Below are 18,070 nucleotides of genomic sequence, written 5' to 3'. Positions count from 1 at the left end.
TTTGAATTAAAACTCTGTTGCTCCTATTGAAGTTGTCCGCATTGCAGTTTTTCCTCACTATCGTATTTCTGAGCCAACTCTTGGTTTTCAGCCTGTTGTTTAGTGTTCTTCTCATTAAGATGTACTACTACAGTATTTACAATGTCTTCATTTGACTCTTCTGAAACAGGTTGTCTGCCTTCAATATTACTCTTCATTGGTGATATTTGAAATTCAGATACAGCTTGCTTACCTAGTGGTATTGGGCATTTCTAATAAATTCTACCTTATTTGAAGGAAGGTTGCAGTCTCAAGCTATGGCAGCTTTAGTATCTTGCGTCAAGTGGAATAATAAGCTACAATTTTTATGCAAAATCTGAGAATGTGATTTTAGAAGTTAGGGCATTTAAAGTAATTTTGAAGATTGCATTATTTTAATTTCCACCAAGTAGAAGAATGCAAGATTCAGACAGGTAATCATTCTGATCATTCACCTTGAGAGAGATAAGGAAAGATTAAAATATATGTATTGTATTGGGGAGAAAGGATGGGGTTTGTCATGTCGTTATGTTCTACCTTGCAATAATATTACAATAATATTATAGAACTAATATACCTTAGAAGATTAATGTATACATGATTATTTTAATACATGAGATTTTGTTTTACATTACCACAGAATTTCAGCTTCCCAGCAATGTGAAACATTGTCATCTATTGTTCCAAATAACTGATAGGCTATTTAGCATGAGGAATAAGCTTTGTTCCTTTCTACTTGTTGGCAGAGAACTTTGCTAACCAGTGAGTGATACTTTATTTAACCTGCATGTGCAGTATGATAAGGATGCTTTTCCTACAGCAAACTATTCAAGTCTGTGTGTCTTTCAGTCTCTTGATATATTAAAAAAAAAAAGGAAAAAAAAAAAGCCAAAAACAGTCAAGAAATTTGCTCTAGTGTTACAGTTGCATAACACAAAAAATCTAAATAAATTAGTTCTTAAGCTAATTATGAAGCAGTTTCTTGTGTTCCTATTAATATTGTTACTGTTTGTTCTCTAAACTCTTTAAAGCACAGAAGCGTAACTGCAGTATGTGAAAGCACCTCCATTAGTAATGCCATGTTGGTTAGCCTGGAGAGTGTTTTGTCCAAGCAGCGCAACTCAATCAATACCTTTTTAGCCTGAGAGAGACGAGGGAGTCTCTATGGTGAGCCAGCCTCTGCCTGCACTTATACATCTTCCAAGATTGTTCCCGTGTTTAGTCGAATTCTGCATTTCTGATGCTGGATAGAACAATTACTGTTGTTGGATCCTGGTCATTGCCTGTGTATTTAGGGTTCATACTGTGCTCGTGACTTGACAGAAAATAATCTGAAAAGACTGGACCAAATGTCTGTCCCTGTAACTTCAAGGTGGAGGGGTACCCTTAGCTGAAGATGTCTAATAGGCCTCCTAAAACTGAAAGATTCTTTCAAATGTCAGGTTAACTTTCTCTGAACAGCAAACCATCAGTCTCCTGAGTAATTTGATTATCATCTTTTCAGTGGATCTTCAGTGTCAGTTTTGCAGAAGGTCAGCTTTGTGAGTAGAAACCTTGGGGTCTTGCTCCTGTGCATCTCACGTGCTTTTGCTAGGGCTGTATCTGACTGTGTGTCACTTGCAAAAACACTGCAAATTATCCTCAGTGCGTTAAGAAAAACTGAGGCTGATACAGTTTTGCCTTCATAATGTGAATCTCAAAATACGGCATTCTATGTATCACCTTGCAAGCAACTGACCGCTGCACACGGGTGAGGCTGGGGAAAGAACTGCTGCTTCCCTGACTGTCAACCAAGATTCCTGCGATGCTCTTTGCAGGCACTTGTCACAGTTACATAGTGAGGGCTAAGTTCTGCTTTATTCTTAAAATCAGGTTCACCTTCTTTATGAAAAATAAATATTTTCTCCAGTTATGCAAGTTTTTCTACATAGAATGAATTGCAGGAAATTTGCTACTGTGATAATCAATTGATCTGTGAGTTAACGTTAATTAGGGAATAGCATGTCATTCTTTTTTTTTAAAGTGAAATAGCATATCACTTTTTTAAAGTGAAATTTTGAGCATATTGTACATGTTTTGTAATTTTAATCAAAATGTATAATAGTTGGTTTTTTGAAAGAAACTGTATATAAGCTAAAGGAGCAGAGGTCAACAACTTTGGCAGTTTTAGTGATGTCATAATATTCAGGTAACTTAGTTGTCTCTTGCAGTCATTTGCATGTAATAGGTGGATTTTTAAGAATTTTTTTTTAGAAGATTCTTTTTATGTATGGTAAAGACAAAGGGATATCAGTAATAACAGTCATTGAGGCTTATAAAAGCTCTTTCATAAGGTACTGAAGTCTTGAAGTGTAGGAGGAGATTGAACATTTGTATGGTAAATAGGTATAAGGGTTTTTATTGTTTAAAAAAAAATCTCAGGACTGAAAACTGTATATCTTTTCAACTTGGTATGATGAAGAACACAAGCCAAAATGATGCTGTTGGTGAATGGCCATTGTGTTGGAACTATGATTATACTACGTAAGTGAAGGGTTGTTTTATACTGCAGACCAAGGATATTGCTTACAAATTATACGTTCTGATCCTTCTTAATTGAAATGAGTTCATTTCATACACAGCTTTCTGCAGTGTGGATAACCCATTTTGTGGGGTAATGGTATGTGTTTTAGGTAATTTTCTGTGTTGCTCGTTCAGCATTTATTGAGACGGTGTACAACATTTCATGTAGGAATTTTCAAAATTTATAGTAAGAACTGTTGGATCTCTTCAGAAAATTCGGGAATCAGACTGAATCAAGGTTAATGGCTGTTTATGGAAGGTGAAGCCTCCAGGGTAATACAGAAGGTGAATAGGTCACAGTATTCAAGAGCAGCTCAATTTGATTTTCAGTTACAGTGTGGAAGTATACGTTATACAACCAGGAATGAAACCCAGAGCTAGCTTTGTTTCATATCACTTGACTGGTCTGGATTATTTTTTTTTTCTGTCATTAATAAAAGATACACTGCCAATGACATTGATAGCCTGTACATACAGTGTTAGAATTAGAAACAGTCATATTAAAATGGAATTAATTTTTGGCTTCTGCAGAGAAGCCTCACTGATTTGTAGGGTTTGTCCTGGCTGTGTGAAATCTTTCATTGTGGTGATAAGTAGTTGGTAAAGGGATTCTTTTTGTTATTGTTATTTAAAGTCTCCCTGAGCACACATTTGCACTAACAGACCATTTCTGAAACAGAACGTCCTTCATTTTGCTTTTCTTGGCAAATTAGTCCAGAAAGACTTTTTGATAGGTTTCTCAGCTCTTTAAATAATTTTTTTTTTCTTAAATTGTACTGGAGCCAGCATCCTGACTAGATGCAAGTTGGATGTGAAAATTATACTCTTTTTTACTCCTTTTCTTATTTTAATTTTATTTTTTTAACAGTTACTCAGTTCTTACGTGTCTGCACAATGTAGTCCAACTGAATCATTTATCTTTTAGTCCATAGAATTTTGTCATGCTTAACTCACGCTGCTTACCTTTTTTTTCCCCCCCTTATAGGTATATTCGAATTGTTGGGACCCACAACACAGTGAACAAAGTTTTCCATATTGTGGCATTTGAATGCATGTTCACCAACAAAACCTTTACTCTTGAGAAAGGTCTGATAGGTAAGAGATAAAACTGTTTTCCTTTTACATTTGCGAATGCATTTACTGTTGCAAATGCTTGCCTTGTAAGACTGGCCATCGCTGCACTGTCACTCCTGTTTCCACACAGAAATCTCTAACTTGAGTTAAATGATGCTGTAAGCTTAGAATGAGTTGGCTAGTCCTTGCGACTTCTTTGAAATTCCAGTTCTGTGGATTAATTAGTGATGATGCTGGAATGCTAAAATAAAAATTAAATCAACCACTGCTGCCAAAACCACTGGTAATTGCATCACTCTGTGCTGCTAATCTGATTCTTCTTTGCATGTCATAGTACGGTTGCTTTTGCGTCCCATTAGGTTAGCCTGAATTCTGTAACAAGGATGGAGTAACCAGAGCTATTTATTGCAGTGAAGATGGATTTGGGCATTTAGGGCCTCTTACACAGCCTAGTTTCAGCTGCTGAAAGTAAACTTTCATGTGCTGATTTTCCCCCAAAGAGTCATAGGCATGCTTAGCCATGGCAGGACATTATATTGGCTAGCCTTATTCTCAGAACGCCACATTGATGGAGCTCTCTTACCTCTGCAGCTCCAAATATATATTTACTGATTTAAGTACCTCTACATAGTACTGCATTACTTAAGGTAGAAGTCCCCAACAGACGAACAATACTGAATGATAAACTATGTCAAAGTAAGATTCAATACTGATTTTTTTTAATAGTCCAAACAGGGTGATTTCTGTGCTTTCTTCCATATAAACTCATGCAAGTGAGATCCTGAAATTCATTGGGAAGAGTTTTGTGCAACTTTTAGTATTTATCTAGGTGGGATTTCGCACAGTTTGTTACTTCTGTCATGAGATTGAGAATATCAGCAAAATTCCCAGAGTTCATGCTGGTTTTAAACACATATTTAAATTTTAAGTATGTACCAAAAAAATTTGGGGTTTTTTTTTGTGAGAAAACTGTAATAATCCTTCAGCTCTGTTCCCCATGCATTATACAAAGGCATCGCATGGTTACACTCGATCTCATGAGGTTTGCTGTGTAACTTCATGATGTCTTTTTAGAAGCATAGAATAAGTAGCCTGACAAATTACACTTTACCAATTTTTATGTTCTTTAGCCCCAAAGTGTACAAGCTGTCCCATAATGCAAATAGAGAGTTTTCCCTTTGTAGGCAGTTTGCAAGTAGTATTGCAGTTGCCATTGACAAGAAAATAGAATAAGCAGTAAGGAAGAGCTATGTTTAAAGAAAACATCTACCTTCAGTAAGCTAGTTAGAGGAGCAACAAAGTAGTTCAAGTTTGATAAAACCTTTGAGTTCATTTCATATTTAGCACTGTCAGCTATGAACGTCTATAAACTTCATACAAAGTCAGAGTTACTGTGTGCAAATAAGTGATGCATATATCTATATAAATTTGATTAGGACTCAACATATTTGCTTTTTTTGTGTGTGTGTGTATTAACTCAAAGATTGTTTGGTTGTAATAGTAGGCAAGGTAGTGAATCCATGCATGTTCGTGGAAGTGTACTTGTACCATAATTGACTTGTCTTTCAGATACTCTGCAATATTTTGTAGTTTGGTGAGCATTTTGGTGAGACAAACTATTTGAACTGTTTCAGCATTTCATGAGTTTCAAAGATAGTCTAGGGGATGGAGACTTTATATGACTTGATTAAAATTTATCTGTAGTTACAGAATCTTACAGGTAAATCATAATAGTAGGTATCCCTTGTTGTTCATGGTGATGAGTGGAACTATGCTGTCATTCAGCATGGGTAAATCAAGCTGTTGTATGTGTAAGTTATTGGAAGTGATCTACATTAAGCAGAGAGAGGCCTGTAGAGCTTTTTATATTGAAGGGATGGTAGTCAATACAATTAATAGAAAATTAAAAGAGTAGGAATTCAGCGAGTAGTTATTTGAAAGGGGGATGTGGACCAACTTCCGATTGTAAATGAGGCAGCAACAGTTGGATACATGACCTTACAGAATTTAAGGTAACAAAGGGACAAGTAGAAAGATTTTGGGAGTAGTTGAGGGCAGTCCCATTGTAAAATGGTGCAGGGGTACAAAGGCTGTTCCACCAGAACTTATGGTCATGGACATTACCTATTCAAAAATACTCTCAACAGTTTTGATCCAGTAAAGTGACCTTATATCCATTTAGTGCTTTGTTTTACATACCTGTGACGGTTACTGTAAGGTAGAATGTTATCGGGCTCCCTCGATCAAGCAGACTGTCCCAGTTCCACTTCTCTAAAAAGTCTATATGACTACCAGCGGGGTAGTTGGCACAGATTTATTTTATTGCTCTAATGAGGATTTGTAATGTTTGTTTCTATTTCTGCAGTGACTGGATAGGGTAAAGTGAACTGAAAGCAGTTAGGGAAGCTCCACAAACTATATGAAAGTGCAGTAATCAGAGTAGGTTGCTTTTAAGCTTGATTGAGTATAGAAGCTTTCATCCTCAAGCCTTGAAAAGCAGTATTAGGTAATACTGTTGGGTTCATTGTTTATGCAGTATGGTATTAGGTTAGAACAGAAATGGCTGCTGTTTCTATAACTCGTTTTATTAAGACAATGAAATGTTGGTCAGCCCTTGGAGGCCATATGGTCCTTTCAGAAAGACTTTGTGCCCCTTACTTCTACCAAAACAACACTGAAGATTATATGCAGAGTTTGTCATTTGAAACCTTACTCCAAAGAAATAAGGCCACTGAGGTATTTGTTTAGAGATCTTATATCGAGATTTAAGAGTAATTATTTATTTAATTTTTGTGAAACCTATTCAATTTGATCAGAAAGCTGTATATACAAAGAGGGTATTTTATCAGATGTATTACTACTGATACTTAGTATCTATGTAATCACTGTCACTGTAAAGTGAAGGTTAGAAGGCTGGTAAACAAAGAATAAAAATGAAGCGCCGTTTCATGATAACAGCAATTTTATGTTGCTGTGCTTTTGCGTGCAAGGTTTTCATGACAAATTATTATCTTGACATATTACATTTAAAAGTTAATATGGAAGATGATTTATACAGTTACTTTATACAATACTGGATGTGGTACTGACATGACCCGTTGGGAGTTGAGTAGCTGTTTTGAAGTAAAAGTAGCAGGAAATGCTCTTTCTAGCACTGTCTGGTGTTTTAGTGTTGGTTTACACTTTGTTGTCTTGTGAAACGAGGTAAGTGACAGAAATTAATTCAATGATATGAAATTATTCCCTAACGCAGATGTTAGGGTTGAGATGTAATTTTCCTTTTGGCATAGTATTATCTCTAAATGTATAAGTTAATAGTTCTACATATTAGAATCACAAGATTGACTTAACTGTTTAATTTGAGAGAGATGTAAATATTTTTTAAATCTCAAAAGCATAGTGTTTGCTTTTCATGAACTTCCGCTTCTGAAATTTTGAGTGGTCTTTAGTCATTAATATTTAATCTAGAATTCAAAACAAATGAAAATTTTCACAAGCAAGAGATGTACTCCTTTGGAGGCAGAAGTGGTACCCGGTGTGATGTCATGTTTTGTAAAAGCTTCTAATGTGCCCAGTGGCAAGAAACTACAACAGTGGGTAAGGGGCTGCTTCTATGCAATGCCTTTTTTGGTTTGTTCCCGCCCCCCCCCCCCCCCCATCTAAATACAGGAAATAAATCCTTTTTGCTGCCTCAAAGGGAAAAAATTGATAACCTCGCTTAGTCCTTCAATCAGTCAAGGACTATGCAGGCATGTGGGGTTTGACCAGCTTACCGTCCTATTTTTAGCCTGGTTAAGGTCGTAGGGAGTGCGATGTGGAAGGCTTTTATATGAAATTGTGTTTATCTGTGGTCTGTCTCAGTCTATCAGACTATCTTGTAACTTGTACATTACGCACGAAAGAGAGAACAGTGAATAATGACTGAAGAGCAGAAGATGGATATAAAACACTGGAATGTCCTTGGTCACCCTCTGGGGAATGCTGTTCAGCCCTCATGTGAACCTTCACTTGGTGCTGTTCAGTGCCTTAGCAGAACATTTCCCTTTTAAAAGGGAAAAAATTAAATTATTAAGTAATCACTCACTTGTATTTTATTCACTGGAAGTTATTTAAAAAAAAATAAAATTAAATGTATAACAGAGAGAAACCAGTCATATCGGTTTCCTAGTGTGTGGTTCGGCTCTGTAAAAGATTGCTCTACCTCTCCCCAAGGAAGCAGTGAGATGCTATTTTTGCATCTAGTTTAATGTTGACTCCCACACAAAGCTATCATATTTTGTTTCTTCTCTTTTTTTAAAGGTTAGCCTTCTTTCAAAACCATGCAGGTTTACCCAGCAATGTAAGTCAGCTCTGCTGCAAGCATAGCCTTAGGAAAATATGAAAATTTGAAGACAATCTAAACACTGCAGGTTTTTTTCTTTTTATACAGGAAAGGACAGCCATATGGTTGGTTTGGTTACTGCTACCCATTCTTCAACAGAGATCTGTTCAGATGATTCTAGTTACTTTTTTTTTTCCTCCTCCTTTTTCTTCCTATTTGCAGTGCTGCAATGAAGGATGCATACTTCCTAGGGCTCCTTTGAAACAATTGCTATTTCTGAAAGCCTTCTTCAGGCAGAATGTTTAATGAAAGAGCCCTGTAGCCAGCCAATTGGTTGGCAATTAAAAGTATGGCCCATTCCAATGACTTGAATGCTTTTGTTCTCAGTTACTGGATCAGAAATCATGAGCTCTAGCAGATACCAACTGACAAATCGACCTTCTCTGAAGTTATTCTAATCCAAAGTGACAATTGGACATTGACAAATATTAGTGTGGTTTTCTTTTCCAGCTAAATAGGTCTTGCAGAAAGCTTTTCACTGGAACAAGCAGAAATGCTGTTGATACTTGTTTGAAGTTGATATTTCTTGAGTTCTTGATTGAAGATTCAAATGAAATGTAGCAATGTCATCAGCAAGTTTCAGCTCAAGAAAATAAGAAAGAATATGTGGAAGGGGAGACGGGACTTGGTGACTGTACTTTTAATTAGCAGTAAAGTCTGTAGACAATATTTTCTACCATGTGGCAAATAAACAAGTACTAATTCATATACTGAATAAAGATTAGACTTAACAAATGTTCTGGTGTGTGGAAAATAATGAAAGCAAAATGCACAACATCCCTTTAATTATTTAATACAATAAAATTGAACACTGGAATAATAGTGACATCCCTGATTCTATTTTCCTTTTTCTCTTTGCTCTCAGCTTTCTTTTTTGTAACCATCACTTTCTAGTGAGGAAACTTTTGTCAGCTCAGTAGATGGCCAGGTAGAAAAGGAATGCAATTTTACCATTAAAAATGGAGCAAATGAAAGCTGAGCATTTAACAGCTGTCAGCATGAGAGAAAAAAACCTCTTCTTTGTATTAACTAACACAAAAATGTATTTGCTCTAATATAATTTCTTGTTTATAGTTTCTTCACAAAGTGATAGTTTTGTGTCTTAAGAGAATTCAGTAAAATGAACAGTTGTGATGACACTTTAGCTGAGAACCTTTGACTGACTGTTTGCCCAGAATGCAGTATAAATATATTCAAGCAGTCCATAATGCTTTAAATTACTCCCTTCCTATAAAATAAGACTACTCAGTAGATCTACTGTCTGTCTGTCTGAGTAATTTGAATTAAGGTTCATTAATGGCTTTTTTTGTGAGCTGGGGCAAAACCCCACTCTGTTCTGTTCCTTCCTGTGTTGCAGAGAGTTGTTTGAGGATTTTCTGTCTTTTTTTCCCCCCCCATGTTAGCCAACTGATTGCAGCAAAGTTACAGTGGATGGACAGAAAGCAAAATCTGACCTGTCCAGTCTGGGAGATGAAAGGAAGCATTTTACACTCAGATATGGAAGCCAGTTAATGGCTGCATAAATTTTTTCTGAGTACTTCAGGGGGAAAAAAAATTCTTGTGGAAAATAAAGTCTGCTAAAAATTAAGAAAATAAAAACCCAAAACCACCAAAAACCTTCAGGAGTGATAAATAGGACTGAGGTCTACCACACAGTCCTGGTACATTTTTCTCCTGGGGAATCTCTAAAGGCAGTTGAATAACATATCTATCTTATCTTTATATACAGCCAGCATAGGTGGCCCTTAGGCCATGCCTTGAAAATGACAATCCTTTATAAAAATACTATTACTAGAATTAAATACACTGCCAAGCTGTTCATTGCTGCATTCTGCAGCGTAAGACCAGGAGACAAGAAAATAAGTTTTAATAAATGTTTTGATGCTGCTGTCCTGTAACCTCAATCATCTCCTTTTCTTTGCTAACGCCTATCTTTTCTGTTGCATAAAAGCAAATCAGATTTGTCAGAGCAAAAGTGCTGTATGAACAGTGGAAAAAAAGAATTTCCGTATTTGTAATCCCTGCTTTTGTTTTCTGTTACAACATTGGTTATTGGAAAAGCTGAATAGCTGGTGGATTAAAAAGAAAAAAAAAGAAACAAGACTTGGTTTTGGCAGTATGTTTTTGTAAACAAGTGACCTCAATTGAAGCAGAAATTCTAACGGGAAAAAGGAAGAGGAGCAGAAGACTTGAAGATACAGCACAGAGCAGAGTCCCTACCAGATGGTATTTTTAATAAATTTATCAAGCGGATATAAAAGATGATAATGAACATTCAAAATAGGGAGTGGCAGACCCCCCCTAGAGAGAAGGAACAGTATGGCACCTTCTGCACAATGCAATTAGTTAGAATTACTTTCTAATTAACTGTTGTAGGGAAGACCACAGAATTATATTAAAAAAACACTAAGACAGTTTCTGTGTGGTTGTTAAGGAGTTTGACTAATCAGGGTAACACCTTCTTAGGAAGTCACGGATTAGTGCCGAAATGTAAATGTGAGAAGGAGCAGGGTGATGCTCAGAGGGCATGCAGGTAAAAGATTGGATGAACTGAGCTGTACTGTGTTCAATTAATGCCTTACATAGCTCAGAGGGTATCCAGAATATGCCGTGGAGCCTTAACATTAACATTGGTTTTGACACTTCATCTTTTACTTGTTGGGTTTTTTGTGGGTTGGTTTTGGTTTTGGTTTTGTTTTTTAACCTAGATTTCAGTAGCTTCCTCTTTCTACAAAAAGCAGCAATATATAGAAGATGCTTTAATGCCTGTATAAAATGGATACTCAAAGATGTTCCCCTACTGCCAGGCAAGAGCAGGAAGCCAAAACAAACTTTATTTTGATGCCAGCACTGTTAGTTTGCATTGTTAGTCTTTGCTTTATTCAGATTGTTCCCAGTGAAGTACTTCTAATGCCTACCACCTGCTCCCCATAAGGATCTGGGAATTTCTGAATGTCTCTTTTCTGTAATAGGGAATCAAGAGGTTTCTAGCATAATAACATGGTGGGTTTAGTAATTTTTTATGAGCAAACAGAGATGATAGTGGAGTAGATTTTTCAGAAGCCATTGCGTTTCCACTGCCTTGGATTGCTACTTGGCAATGAGCTTGCACTTTTTTCTCCCTTGTGTTTTATGATGTTTTGGTTGGTTGGTGGTTTTCTTAAGATCGTGCTCGTGACACCACTAGCACACTTAAACCACAGAATCCTAGCTCTTCATGGAAAATTAGCACTTTTGTGAGTGCTGGAGACTCTTACAATTAGCTCTGAAATTTCACATAGCTATATTTCAGCCATTTTCAGATGTTGTAGTATTTTAAATGTATATTTTACAGACAACTACTAAAAGTATGTAATCTGGTTATCAGTGTGCCATGGGCTCAATTTGGTACATTTGTATCTGTGCTATACATCATTTGGTTTCTTGTGAAAATTGAAATAACGTTGGTTGTACTTCTTTTGTATTTCTAAATTTCTGTGTGCCGTGCTTGTTTGTTGTTGTCTTTCTAATTTTCAAAGATGTTTGGTATGAGGTATTGTGAATTTGGAAATTTTGTTGAATTGATTTGTCATTCAGGTAATTTTTGGTAACTTATTTCTTCCTCTGTCTTTTAAATGGCACTGCCGCAAAGATTGGCTGTTTTTTATCAGAGTTGACACACATCATCTTAGCTTTTTTTAATACAGCCTGTGCTAAAATAGTTTTTCAACATTTAGATAAAATAATCAATGCTTTTAACATTTTCCCAAAAAACCCTGAAGACTCAACAGGCAACCTTGATTTTTACATGTTCAGAGAGCATCATTTTTCAGCCTTGTCAATACTATTTTTTTTGATTGAGAGAATAGTGAGAGACGTATATATTTGAAAAGTTGAGGAGGTTAGCTAAAAACTTGTGCTTTTTAGGAAAGTGCTGGACTTTTTTATGATGACTAGGGCATCTTAAATAACTTTTTTTTATGTTCGTCTGTCGTCTTGCTGGAAGGTGACGTTCAAAAACCTTGGGATTCTTTCTGAATTACATACAAAAAGAAAGTACCATACTTGATTAAATGTTAACAAAGGAAAATAATAGGTAATTCCACAAATATATGTTGATGAAACAGTGCTGGAAAAGTACTCTCTGCACAAGAAAATACACCTCCTTCTTACAGCATCCTCCCAGAGGAGCTGCTGTTGTCTTGATCTTTGATGAAATTGTTGAAATTATGTCAAGCTCTAACTGTAGTATGAATTCTGTTTGATTTGAAAGGAAGGGGAAGACTACTTGGCATTGGATTTAAATCAGATTAAGCAGGACTAAGTCAGTACAAGGAGAGCATTCCTCTCCTTGGAAGCTTTTCTAGAAACCAACACTAAAGTTATGATGTCCTTCGCTAAAGAAGAACTCCCAATACTACACTTTTTTTATTGCTGAGTATGTAATGTTCCCCTTCTTCTAAAAACGACTAGTAAAGGGTTACATTATCCTTTATCTAATTCAGTTTATAACAGCAGTCTCCAAGTTAGAGCATTCATTTTGTATGTACCAGGAGAAGGAAGAGCTGAAGTTGGATGCTGCTAACACATGAACCACAGTGTGGAATATATACACTGATTTTAAGAGGGGTTGTTGACATGAAAGAAAGAGTTCATTATAGATGTTGCAGCACAAGGTAGCAGTTAGCACTGGCCTGTGCAGTTGGAATTGTGATCTTACATTTTTTGAACTGAAACTCTCTTCCTTTTATCCTGGTTTTCCCAGGAACGGTTTTACTAGTTTGATAATTCTTTGAGTTCACTAACTTGCTCGTTTTCCCTGTAATATTCAAATAACTGCAGATAACGTGAATGAAAGAAGGCAAATTTGCTGGTCTGCAGTAATACCTTTGACTTTCTTTGGCATAACAGTCTACTGCATGCTGGCATTTTTTTATGGCTGCATATAGGATACAAAAAAGAATCATCCAGAAAAGATCTCTGGCGAAATTAATGGGGGGGTGGGGCGGAGAGCTGTATAATTCCCTCACTGTCTCCTGGAGAAAAGTCATTATCCTGTGTTTTGGCCTTCCTTTTTTCAAGAGAATGGGTTCTAAGTAGTTTCTTTTGCTGTTGGGATATTATAATTTCTTTTTTTGTGGCATTCAATCATACCTTTTTCCTGACTCTTGACTGAATGAGAAACTTCTGCACTATCTGTTCCATTTGTGTGGCAGACCTATTGGTCTCTCCTTCCCTCTTATAGTCCAATACTTGTATTGAAGGATTTTGTAAGTGTTAAAAAGCATTTTCTTAATTCTGGGGTGCAATTTCTGATCATAGTCAGAAAGACTGTCAGAAGTACCAACAGGTACATGTTGATTATAATCTCCTGAGCCGTGATACTTAAAGCCCTGGTTTCAAAGACTGAGTCCTGACTTCCCACAGTCCAGACCAGTGCTTTGAACTATCTCCCACTTCTTTCTTTCTTTCTCTTTCTCTCTTCTTTTTTTCTTTTTCTTTTTTTTTTTTTTTTTTTGGGGGGGGGGAGAGAGTGGGGGAGGTTTCATCACGAAAACAGGAAGAAATTATTTGAAAATTTCAAAAGTTTTGCTGGGCAAGAATTTTTTCCCCAATTGTATTAAGAGTGCTTTCATATCACCAAAAGAGAAATCCATCTGTTAATTTACCAACCTATTCAGGGATCAATGCTATAAAAATCACGTGTACCACTTGGTTGTGCTTCATAGTTCATGTTAAATAAGAGTTAAATTTCCTTATGTTGATCATACTTTCATCTTTTTTTTTTCTTCTTTTTCCCAATTCTTTACCAGACGTAAAGACCATTAGTATCCGAAGTGTTTTCTGACTGTACATCTGTCGTCTTTGTGTTTTAATTCGCAGTTCCCACTGAAAACGTTGCAACAATTGCAGACTGTGCCAGTGTGATTGAGGGTGTAAGTCGCAGTCGCAATGCCTTATTGAATGGAGACACAAAAAACTACGATTGGGATTCTGGTTACACGTGCCATCAGCTTGGGAGCGGAGCTATTGTGGTACAGCTAGCACAGCCCTACATGATTGGATCAATACGGTAAGAGGGTTTATTTTTCTCGAACTTAAGGGCAACAGTGAAACTTTTGCTGAGCACCATTATTTTCTTTAGAATATATGACATTTGGAAACAATGGTAATTAGGGGACTAGTTTAGTAATTGTCATTTGGCTTCTTAAGTATAATGGCATGTTAAAAATTAAATATGTGAATTATGTGTCAAGATACAGCAGTGCAATTCCAGAAAATATTACAATTCAGAGGCAGAATAATAGTAATAGTCAAATTGTAAGATTAAAGGTATATACTTATATTAAAATAGAAATTTAATTGCAGCCTCGCTTGTGGTCAAAGTAGGTGCAGTTCCTCTTATCCACCTCATTGTGAAAACAGAAATGTTTATTGAAGAAAGCCACCATCTAGAGTCAACCAGGTCTCCTTTTCACTATACAATTAGTACCAGTTCTTACTTGAACATGGAATGTATAATAAGGGTACAGTAACCTGAATATTGCTTTACAATGTGGATTAATGAATGTGTTTAGATCTGGATTGAAGTTCATTGGGCTATTTTTACAGTGGTTGTCTGTATACATATGAACAGCAAACTTTTGGCTAATGTAGAAACTTTGGAAATCAATTGGAGAGCAGGATTGTTTACGGGCAAAGACAAACGTATTTTGCCAACTTCAGATTCTCTGACGTACAAAACCTTGTCTTAATGGCTTCCCATTCTTTGTAAATTTAGAGTATGTTGTTGGGAACTGAATTTGTATTCTCTGTGATGATGTAAAAAAAGGGAAAGGTTTCTGAAGTTAGAGTACCAGTCAGCAAAGGTTGAAACCCCGGGTGAGGTGCTGGCTCGCAACAGAGACCACGTATGTTGGTACGTATTGCTAGCAACTGGCTCAGTGCCGTCCGCCTGTTAGAGTTGCCTCTTCAAACTGATGAGGAAGTGAGGCTTGAAAGCTCTTTTATAACTGCCGATTTCTGGTTTCTGGGTTTTGGTTTTGGCTTGTGGCATTGTTGTGATGGTTATAAAACTTTGAAGATAAAGTTTAAAATCAGACCTCCAGGCAAATCTCTAACCTAACACAAGTACTGTTTTGTCTGTGCTGTAGCACAATGCAAGTCCGGCATTGTTCTCACTGTGTGAGACAAGTTGAATAAGTATAGTTGGCAGCTTTCCACCCTCCGTGTTTTATGCTTTTGAGTTTGGTGTTTTTAATGTTCAATTAAGCATTGCATCTCAAGTAGAAAACCAGAAAGACGCAGTACTCAGATTTCTTAAAAGAGGTAATTGAAAATGTAATTACATAATTTTCATGCCACTTTAAACTTAAATTCAAGTAGCAGCAGAAGCTTTGGCCACATGAAAGTGTAAGAGAAGAATATATTAACTAAAATGAATAGTTTCTCAGTTTATAGTCTCTGTCTTCCTTTCTTACCATTTTCTGCTATCTTTCAGTTGGTGAGTCATACCTTCTTTTCAAGTCAGTGCAAAAAATTGACTTCCCCATATTAAATACTATGCTAGTAGTTATTCTTGAGCAGAAGAAGATTTTTACTAAGTCTCATTATTAAATAGTGTGTGAGGTGAACTAGACTTTTGGTTGCCAAGAAATGATAATTGTATAATCAGCAAGTGTGTAGAGCCAATTAAAAAAAACCCAAACCACAAACATTATATAATTTAAAAACTAATAGGCATTTCTGTGGTGTGGCATTGTACAGATACAGAATCTCATCTTTCTTTGTCAGCTTTCCTGTGTGTATAGTACAAACAAGATGTACAGCTTGCCTAAAAAAACAGCAATAATAAACATCATCATCTAGGGTATCTTCTGACAGAGGAGACTACCTGCATTGCCTAGAGACAGAAATGCTAGCACTATGTCATCTTTTCCTTTTTGTGTTCTGCCTAGAACAAGTGTTTTGAGTTGCAGCCACGTGTGTTGCAGATCATGGGCAGCCAAGGGAAAGATGCCCCTTTGAGTGGGGAAGTGAGGTTTCGCTATGTGGCAGCTACAGCTTTGGCAAACGAGGGTCCAGAAGATGTCCTGTACTGTGCAGTGCTAGCTAAAGATGCTGACAGTGGTGTCTTTATTTAGCACCAGGAAATCTGTGACTGGTACAGAAATCAAATTACATATAAACAGAGATTAAAGGAAAAAGTCTTAATATTTCATCTTAAGCAAGAGGTTTTTTTGAACAGAAATTCTTCCACAACTGATTGAACTGTATTCATTGCCTGCTTTCCTGCTGTTTGCTTGCTTGAAAACTCTTGATCTCATCCTCTCACCTAATAGAAAAAGATTTCCTGGAGCATTTTCTTTAGGCTAGCTGTACACCATCACTGCAGAATGACATGAATTGCTGTACCCCCAGAAACTGAGTCATTAGACCAGTGGGTTTGGATCCTAAATGAATAGTTAGGAATTCAAGTATGTATCTTTTAAGTTCAGAGACATGAATGTGCAGTTAAATATATGTGTATCAGAGACAGTAAACATATGAGCCTTTGAGAAAAGGGTAGTAGATGCTTTTAGTCTATGGAAATCAGAATACTGCTGGAGAGAGCCTCCAAGACAGAACATGTTACCATGGCAACTAAATTCTGAGTATGAAGAACTCTTGGTACTCAAATATGCATTAGAAATGCATAGAGAGCTTACTGTTTCAGGGGTATGTCTTGTATGCATGCTTTCCGCAAAATTAATCCCATTTTCTTAGAATCTTAGAATCATTCAGGTTGGAAGGGACTTGAGGAAGACATCTAGCCCAGCCTGTTCCTCAGAGCAGGGTCAGCTATGAAAGAAGAACCATCCTACTCAAGGCTTTATGCAGTCAGGTCTGGAAAACCTCCAAGGAAGAAAATTCCACAACTTCTCTGGGTAGTCTGTTCCAGTGTTTAATTATCCTCACAATGTACTGTTTGTTTGTTTGCTTTTCTTTTCATGCAATTCCTGCTTTCCTGTGCCTCTAATCCATCTGGAATGTCCTGTTCCAATTTTTGTCTGTTGTCTTTTGGTTTTCCCATTGTGTACCTCATTAAAGAGCCTGGCTCAGTCTTTTTGATAACCTGCTCTCAGGTATTGAAAAGTGCTGTTAGGTTCCTCCCCAACTCCAAGCCTTCTTAAGCTAAACAAGCCAATTTCCTCAGAAGCCTCTTGCATGGTGCATGTGCTCCAGCCTCCTGACCATCTTGATGAATTTGCTGAATTTGCACAGATCTATCAGTATTGTATTTGGGTCCAAAATGAAATGCAGTATGCTGGGTGTGATCTAACAAGTGTGAAGTAAGGGAGAATAATCTCTTTCCCTTGTTCTGCTGGCTCAGTTCCTATCGGTACAGGTCCATCTGCTGCTAGCCTTCGTTACTGAGAAGGCACACAGGCAACTAATGACATCTTCTGATCAGAATGACTCCCATGTCTTTTTTAGCACAGCCAGTCAGACTGTAGCATTTACTACTGCAGTGGATTAGTCTGTAGGAGGTACAGGATTTTGCTTTTGTTCTTGTTGAATTTCATGAGATTCATTTTTGCCCACGGCCTTCGTCTTCCCGGAGGCCGGCAGTCAGTCCTCCTGCGTGGCAGCCATACTCTCGAGTGTATCGATTGCACCCTGCAGCACGCTGCCATCCGCAGGCTGCATCAGAGCTCGTTCCATTTCCTTGTCCAGGTCGTTGATAAAGACATGAAACAGAGTAGGTCCCAGAACAGACTCTGGAGGAACTCCTCTTGCATCCAGTCTCTGGGTGGATGATGAACTGTTAACCACTACCTGCTGAACTAAACAATCTAGCCAATTTTTACCCATGTCGTAGTCTACCCATTGAAACCGTAATATCCCGACTTGGATACAGGGAAGCTATGGGAGACCATGTTGAAACCTTGTTAATATCAAATACTTCTTCAGGTATTTGTATATAAATTTTGGACTCTTGAATTCCACTTCAAAGTTTACTCAGAAATTCTAAAACAGATGTAGTGATAGTCTGTGCTTAATAGTATTTTCTAC

At 37.0% G+C, this 18,070-nt stretch overlaps 1 protein-coding gene across 6 annotated transcripts in view; it reads left to right on the top strand.

Annotated features, from left to right (window-relative positions):
• Positions 1-18,070, top strand: part of BTBD9 (BTB domain containing 9) — a 136,161-nt gene that overhangs the window by 80,550 nt on the left and 37,541 nt on the right. For all 6 annotated transcript variants that reach the window (XM_054820155.1, XM_054820157.1, XM_054820156.1 and 3 more), the window contains 2 exons: positions 3,566-3,675; positions 13,898-14,087. In XM_054820155.1, coding sequence (XP_054676130.1) covers positions 3,566-3,675; positions 13,898-14,087 — 300 coding nt within the window. The remainder of the gene's footprint in view (positions 1-3,565; positions 3,676-13,897; positions 14,088-18,070) is intronic.

The sequence above is a fragment of the Grus americana genome, chromosome 3 (genome assembly GCF_028858705.1).
Source record: "Grus americana isolate bGruAme1 chromosome 3, bGruAme1.mat, whole genome shotgun sequence".
Taxonomy (NCBI): domain Eukaryota; kingdom Metazoa; phylum Chordata; class Aves; order Gruiformes; family Gruidae; genus Grus; species Grus americana.
This window is presented reverse-complemented; position numbering and strand designations above follow the sequence as displayed.